Source organism: Triticum aestivum, chromosome 3B, assembly GCF_018294505.1.
Source record: "Triticum aestivum cultivar Chinese Spring chromosome 3B, IWGSC CS RefSeq v2.1, whole genome shotgun sequence".
Taxonomy (NCBI): domain Eukaryota; kingdom Viridiplantae; phylum Streptophyta; class Magnoliopsida; order Poales; family Poaceae; genus Triticum; species Triticum aestivum.
Window position 1 is genome coordinate 844620503 of NC_057801.1, and position 7554 is coordinate 844628056.

Here is a 7554-nt window from a genome sequence, read left to right on the forward strand (position 1 = left end):
GGAGCGCACGTCACACAGATCGCGCCCCACCCATGGACCCCCCCCCCCCTACGAAGTTGATGCCCTCATCGTCAGCAGATGCCACCAAATTCGAAGCAGTTCTGCACATTCCCATTCATCGTCGCCGCTGCCCACCACATTTCGTGGTGAGGGCATTAACCTTCTCTTTAAATAACTTGGCATTTGATACCGTGGTGAGGGCACCATCCAGACATGCCCTATACCCACTCAACTCGTGTCACACCGGATTGTTCATCCCGCAGAGGCGTATTTTTTCGCGAATATGCAAAGCTTGCGTATCATTTTATTGATAGAAGAAGATAGAATGAATACATGAGGTGGTACAACCCATGACACGAACAGAAGAGACGTGAACATGGTGCCCGAAAGCAGAGAGACAAGAGACGCTCGACCCAAAACAAAGAAGAACACAACTAAACTCGCCAACAACTATTTGATATTACCAACAACAAAATGGGATAATTACCAAAAATAATAACACAACCGAAAACCCCTCCGCCAGAAAAGAGCGCGTATTCCAAAATTTCGAACCCACTTCCCGCACAAAAGGAAAGAAACGGAGCGAGACGAGGAGGGAAAAACCGCCGCGCTCTGATTGGCCGATCGGGCCCTCCCACGGATCGCGCCCCCCGAACCAATCCTGACCGCCCACCCTCCCTCGGAGCCCCCCGCCCCCCTATAAAACCGGCGCCTTCGCCGCCGGCAGACGCCACCAAATCAGAAGCAGTTCCGCGCATTCCATCCACCGCCGCATTCCGAGGGGTCCGAGCTCGCCGGAGAGGGAGGAGAGATGGCCAGGAAGGGCGGAGAGAGGAAGAAGGCGGTGACCCGGTCCGTCAAGGCCGGCCTCCAGTTCCCCGTCGGCCGCATCGGGCGCTTCCTCAAGAAGGGCCGCTACGCGCAGCGCGTCGGCTCCGGCGCCCCCGTCTACCTCGCCGCCGTCCTCGAGTACCTCGCCGCCGAGGTAACCACCCAACCGACCGATCTCGTGCCCTGTTCTTTCTCGCGCTCGCCGGAGGGCTGACAGATCTCGTCTCGTCTCGGTTCTTTGGATGGATTCGCAGGTGCTGGAGCTCGCCGGCAACGCCGCCAAGGACAACAAGAAGAGCCGCATCGTGCCGCGCCACCTGCTCCTCGCCATCCGCAACGACCAGGAGCTCGGCAAGCTGCTCGCCGGCGTCACCATCGCGCACGGCGGCGTGCTGCCCAACATCAACCCCGTGCTGCTCCCCAAGAGGGCCCTCGAGAAGGCCGAGAAGGAGGCCCAGTCGCCCAAGTCGCCCAGGAAGAAGACCGAGAAGAAGGCCCCCGCCCCCGCCGCCAAGAAGACCCCCAAGAAGAAGACCGCCGCCGACAAGAAGACCACCGCCGCCGACGCCGAGAAGGAGGCCGCCGCCGCCGCCGCCGAGGAGGAGGAGTAGAATGGCCCCGTCGCGTCGCTAAGTTCTGCATCTGAGAGGGAGAGAGGAAGAGAGAGAGCATGGGATCCTGTATGTAATGCCTGGTCTGGAGTCCGAACTGGTAGTAGTCTGTAGCGTCGATTGATCTTGAATCACTGCTGAATTGAAGCTGGAAACTCGATCGTTTAGCCAATTCCAATCTTCTCCGTGTCAATCTCGCTATTTTTTGCTGGTTCTTGAAGTCGCCTCGATCCCCTTGTTCGTCTGCACATTTGTTCGCACAATTTCACTCGGTTAGGTGTTCTTGGGGGCGATTTGGCAATAACTAGGTTCAGCGGGGTGCGGTTGGTGAAATTTTGTGGGGGTTAACCGATCTGAGGGGAAGGGGATCTGGGGATTATTTCTAGGGTTCGTCGGCGATGCTCAATTGGGGGAGAAAGGCTGCGCTCCATGCTAGGGTTCCTGTGGGGAAGATGCTGGATCGGACCGCCGGTTTCTCGTCAGGCTCCAAACTGTTCGTCGGAGGTAAGATTCGTCGACCCCATTCTCGTGTTCGGTTTGGGAATTTGTTTGGTGCTTGGACCCCAATTTGCTTACAAACTTAGGAAGATCATGCTAGTTCCTCAATCATCCTGCTTGATCTGTCTAATCTGAACAAACTGTAAGTGCTAGGAGAAATCTGTTTGAACATCGCACAATGCAAGAATGCTGCTGACTTATGGTTCAGGGTGCCTGGGGTTCAGTTTCCGGTCAATCTGATTGATGCCTGAACCTGAACCTCTTCTCCGTTGGAGACCTGCCAGATTTATCTCGGTCATGCTAGTTTCTCAATCATCCTGCTTGCTGATTTTGCTGCTAGCACAATGTATTTATTCCGTCCAGTGAAATTCCGCGCAAGCAGCGAGTTCAATCTTAAATAAATGTAAATGTTAGGAAGTACGCATCTGTGTGAACATTGAACAACTGCAGGAACCGTGCTTGACGTGTGAATGGTTCAGGATGTTTTGATGCCCTGCTGTTTCTTCCACCGAGTTTTTCAGGCCTGTCATACGACACCAACGAAGTTGCTCTCAAGGACGCGTTCTCTCAGCACGGCGATGTTATCCAAGGTACAAATCTATCTGTTCTGAATCTTTTTGCTGATTAGGGGATTGTCCTTGGACTGATCAATGCGCCTGACAGTCAAAGTGATGTGCCATCCCGTGACCGGGCAATCAAAAGGGTACGGTTTCGTCAAGTTCTCCTCGGAAAAAGAAGCAGCTGCGGCATTGGAGAAGATGAGCGACGAGGTAGGAATTGTGCTTCATGGATTCTGTAGGTATAGCAGAAGAAGCCAAGTTCCTGCAAGATAATATGCAGTGCTCAGTGCAGTTCTTTTACTTATGCTGACACATTGTTCCCACATGATGATTGTTACAGGTGCTCGATGGGAAGAACATACGGGTGCATTTCGCAAACAGTGGATGACCTGCTACTGCTGCTACAGATGAGCAAGGTACTTATCCGGTCTTTGTTTGTTGTGTTCAGAATTTGTAATGTTAGATGGCGCCCTGGACATGTACCTTTGTATGATCACCAGTACATATTTCAAGCTCAGTCTTACGACCAACGTCAAATAGACCAGTCTTCTGATTTTTTAGCTTGACATTGCCTGTATCATTCTGATTTTTGATTACTGAAAACCAGAGGAACACCTGACTGGTTAGCTATTTCTCTTCGACTAAGACAGGAAGTTAATTCATTGTTTTTCTAATTTTAGGTCCACATTAGCGCTGGTTTGGGAACAATTTCTGCTCTCATCTTAAAACTTGAATATGGCAAGTCCGATGGAAACCAGCTATCCATCCAGAAGCGTATTATGTATGTTGTGGCAAGCATGGCATGTTATTTCCATCCAGAATGCCAATGGGTCTGTAAACTAGAGCTTATTTTTGGGAGTTTTATTTTAAAGGCAGCTGTAAAATTTGAGCTTAATTTGGGAAAATTTACCGACATGAGAGTTGCATTTCTTCAAACACACATGATTCACTACGGAACATCTCATATTTAGCTCAATGAGCCAGGCATATAGCACAAGGGAGCTGTTAAAGGAATTCCTTATTTATCTGGACTACTTATTTCAAGGCTTAAGAATTTATATGAGCAGTAGCTCAACTAGTGTAGGCATAACATGTTAACTGGTCAGAACTCTGAATTAATTACTGGTTACCAGAGCTAGATTTACCAGGCATCTGTTTTAATTCGAACACCCGAAGGACGGATTCCATGTTTCATTTGGCATGGAACACACAACTATGAGGAACAATATCGTACATTGGGTATATGACATTAATAGGTAAATGAGGAAATAACTGAGAGCAATATGCTTCTGGGCTCTGGCAGACACGAGACGAAATTCGTTTCTAACAGGCTATGGTGTTGTGTAACTGCACTGTTGTACTAGAGCTATATATATGGATCAAACAATCACTCATAGAAAAAGTCCTCAAATAATTTATATTACATTTTTTTTGTTATCTCAAAAAGTATATCACTGTCATTGAACAAGACAGGATGTGCAGAGTGAGCCCCTGGCTGTGAGGACATGACAACCGACGATATGTATCTGGAATGGAAAGCACAGTTCAAAATGGAAAGGCATTTCGTGTGAAGCTTCTGAGGGAAGCGCACATCTGAACCTTCATTCGAGGTTGCCTGCTCACTCTGGAATTTATGCTTTTCCTACAGCTAGCTGTCTCATGTAAATGCATCAGGAAGAAATGCCGTGCTGCTAGCTAGCCATGTTCAAACCGAGATTGTTTCAAGGCTAACCTTGCACCACCCACATATATGTACATATATGTTGGGCTGTATATGTGTGAATCTGGCCCACATGGCCCATGTAAACCAGTATATGTATTGTATAGACTAGAGAGGAAGAGAGTTATCCAGAAATTTCCCAAACCCACCACACTTCATGGTGTCAGAGCACAGGCGGGAGGCGATGCTGGGTTCTGTAGGTCGCCGGCGGTGAATCGGCAGCGTGGGGCGGAGCTCCGGGCACCCAGGGTGGTTGTTGGCGCGCGTGTGCTGCGCGGGGCACTGGAGGCGGGACCGGCGGCGGTAGAGGCGCGCCTGGAGAGGGCCGGCGGGCGCGGCTGCGTGCGAGCGCGCGGGCTGCCTGCGGAGCGCCTGGAGGGGATTGGAGGCTACAGGCGGCACTGCTCTCTCCCGTGAAGAGGTGCGCGCGCGCGAAGTGCTCCTGGTGCCGCGGGTGCTACTGTGTGTGGCAGAGGGCAGAGGAAGGAGGCGGCTGCGCCAGGGGAGAGGCCAAGTACTGGCTGGTTTGCTGCTTGTGCGGCTGGCTTGCTGCTGCTGGAGAAAGACTGAGAACAGTCTGCAGTTGCTGCTGCTTGCTGTTGGTGCGGCAGAGGGTGCTCTTTGCACTGCTGCTGCTTGTGGCTGCTGTGTGCTGGAACTGCTGTTGTTTGCAGAGGAGAAGGAGGAAGATGCTGTTGTTGCTGCTTGCAAGTGCTGCTGCTGACTCTGTTGCTGCTGGTGGTGTACTACAGTGGAGTTAGCAGAGAAGAGGAGGTAAGAGCTCCTGGATTGATTTGGTGCTGCTGTGTGAGGGGCTGCTAGATAGCGTACTGAGGAAGAAGGAAAGTTCTTGCCTGCTGTGATTGAGGCAAGACATGGGAGAAAATCAGGGACTCGAGAAGGCAATTGAAAAATTGGCTGAGCTCCTAACAGCCAAGGTAGGAGCTGCAGCATCTCTAAATAATGCAATTGTTCCTCACATTGAGCCAATTCAGAAAATTGACTTGATGCCAAATGAAATTAAGATGGAAGGTGTTAAGAATTATTTGAGCTGGTCAAGAAGGGCGCTACTCATCTTGAGGACTAAAGGGCTTGAGGGCTTTGTCAGTGGTGAGGCAGAGGAGCCGGGAGACAAGAAAACTTCAGAATGGAGGACATGGAGCAGTACCAACTCTTTGATAGTGGCATGGTTGTTGAACTCCTTGTCTCCAACCATTGCCGCAACTGTTGAGACTATCTCAACTGCTACTGAGGTATGGAAAACCCTCTCAAAACTGTACTCAGGTGAAGGGAATGTGATGTTAATAGCTGAAACAGAGGAGAGAGTTGGTGAACTCAGACAAGGGGAAAATTCTGTGATGGAGTATGTTGCTGAACTGCAGCGTTTGTGGGCTGATTTAGATCACTATGATCCTCTGGATTTGCCACATGCAGATTGCATAGCAGCTGCTAGAAAATGGATTGAACGCAGACGAGTGATGCAGTTTCTCAAAGGATTGAACTCTGAATTTGAGGCGAGACGTGCTACTTTATTTCATCAACCTACTCTACCTGCCTTAGAGGATGCCATAGCAGCAATGGCACAGGAGGAGGTCCGATTAAAGTTGATGAAGAACAATACAACGACTCCATCTCATCCAGCCTTCATAGCAACCGACTATAAGAGCAGAGAGTGCTTCAACTGCGGTGAGAAGGGTCATTTGATTCGTTCTTGCACGGCTCCACGTAGGAACATGCGTGGAAGGGGGAGAGGATATAACCGAGGTGGATTAAGGGGAGGCCGAGGCCGGGGATACTCTGGTGGTCAAAGGGCAAATGTGGCAGTCTCAGAAGAAGGATCCTCACTCGCAACCCAAGAAGAATCAAAGAAAAGAACAGAAAGCACAGGTGATAAGGATCATGAGGATTTTAGTTACGGCAACTTTGCTCACTTTGTATCTACAGATGAAGGTAATTGTGCTCATGCATCTATTCTCTCACAAAGATCACATCCTGATTGGATATTAGATTCGGGGGCATCAAAGCATGTTGCCGGCACATCAATGGAATTTGAGTCATATATTCCATATCCACCCACATGTAAGGAGACTATCCAAACTGCTGATGGCACCTCACAACCCATTAAAGGCATTGGCACAATACAATGCACACCATCTATTAAACTTTCATCTGTTTTGCATGTTCCTGCCTTTCCAGTCAATCTTATGTCAATGAGTGCTTTGGTTGACGATGTGGATTGTCGAGTAATAGTTGACCGCTATTTATGTCTAATTCAGGAGAGGCAAACGGGGAAGAGGCTTGGGACTGGAACCAGGCGTAATGGGCTATGGTACATGGATCGCGGGGTGCCAAATAATGCGGTGTCTACGATGTTAGCAACAATGATGGGAGAAAAGGAAACAAAGGTAATGCTTCACCATTGTAGAATGGGACATATGTCTTTTGAGAAGATGAGTAAAGTCTTTCCCGATGTAATGTGTGGGGTGGATAAGAACAAGCTTGTGTGTGATGCATGTGAGTTTGCTAAACACACAAGGACATCTTATGTGAGTAAGGGTCTTAGGAGTATTTCCCCTTTTATGCTTGTTCACTCAGATGTGTGGACATGTCCTGTTATCTCTCTAAGTGGAATGAAGTACTTTGTTACATTCATTGATTGCTATACTCGTATGACATGGGTGTATCTTATGAAGCATAAGGATGAGGTTTTTAAATGCTTTCAGTATTTCTATGCTTATGTGAAAAATCAGTTCAATACACAAATACAGATGATCAGGACAGATAATGGGACAGAGTATGTGAATAAGGAGTTTGTCACATTCCTATCAAGTCAAGGTATATTGCACCAAACATCTTGTCCGGGTACACCACCTCAAAACGGAGTAGCTGAGAGGAAGAATCGCCATATTTTGGAGGTTGCTCGGTCACTAATGTATACAATGAACGTGCCAAAATTCTTGTGGAGTGAGGCTGTAATGACAGCTACATTCCTCATCAACCGGATGCCGTCAAGGGTGATTGGAATGAAGTCGCCATGTGAGATGTTACTAGGTGAGAACAAATTCTTAGTTCCTCCTAAGGTATTTGGATGCACCTGCTTTGTCCGGGATCATAGACCCTCTGTGGGAAAACTGGATCCACGAGCAGTAAAGTGCATCTTCATAGGTTACCCATCTGGTCAGAAGGGATACAAGTGTTGGAGTCCCAGCGAGCGGAGAACATTTGTGAGCATGGATGTGACATTCAGGGAGTCTGAACCGTTTTATGGAGAAAAAACGGATCTCAGCTCGTTATTTGACTTCGACTCTCCTAGCATGAGTGGTGCTAGTCGAGA

At 48.8% G+C, this 7554-nt stretch overlaps 2 protein-coding genes across 5 annotated transcripts; both read left to right on the forward strand.

Annotated features, from left to right (window-relative positions):
- The first annotated feature begins 722 nt into the window (after positions 1-722).
- Positions 723-1620, forward strand: LOC123072878 (protein H2A.5-like). Its single transcript, XM_044496547.1, has 2 exons — positions 723-985; positions 1086-1620. Exons 1-2 carry the CDS (start codon positions 812-814, stop codon positions 1440-1442), a joined length of 531 nt encoding a protein of 176 aa, XP_044352482.1. The 5' UTR covers positions 723-811; the 3' UTR covers positions 1443-1620.
- Positions 1621-1841: 221 nt separating this feature from the next.
- Positions 1842-6872, forward strand: LOC123072876 (glycine-rich RNA-binding protein 2, mitochondrial). Of its 4 annotated transcripts, XM_044496545.1 has the most exons (6): positions 1842-1946; positions 2462-2530; positions 2604-2710; positions 2841-2916; positions 3181-6170; positions 6497-6872. In XM_044496545.1, the coding sequence occupies exons 1-4, from the start codon at positions 1895-1897 to the stop codon at positions 2886-2888; spliced, it is 276 nt and encodes a 91-aa protein (XP_044352480.1). In that variant the 5' UTR covers positions 1842-1894; the 3' UTR covers positions 2889-2916; positions 3181-6170; positions 6497-6872. The 4 variants fall into 4 exon arrangements, with proteins under 4 accessions (XP_044352480.1, XP_044352481.1, XP_044352478.1 ...); XM_044496546.1 differs by having other exon boundaries at positions 1861-1946; positions 2841-6170; XM_044496543.1 differs by lacking the exons at positions 1842-1946; positions 2462-2530; positions 2604-2710; positions 2841-2916 and having other exon boundaries at positions 4313-6299.
- The last annotated feature ends 682 nt before the right edge of the window (positions 6873-7554 follow it).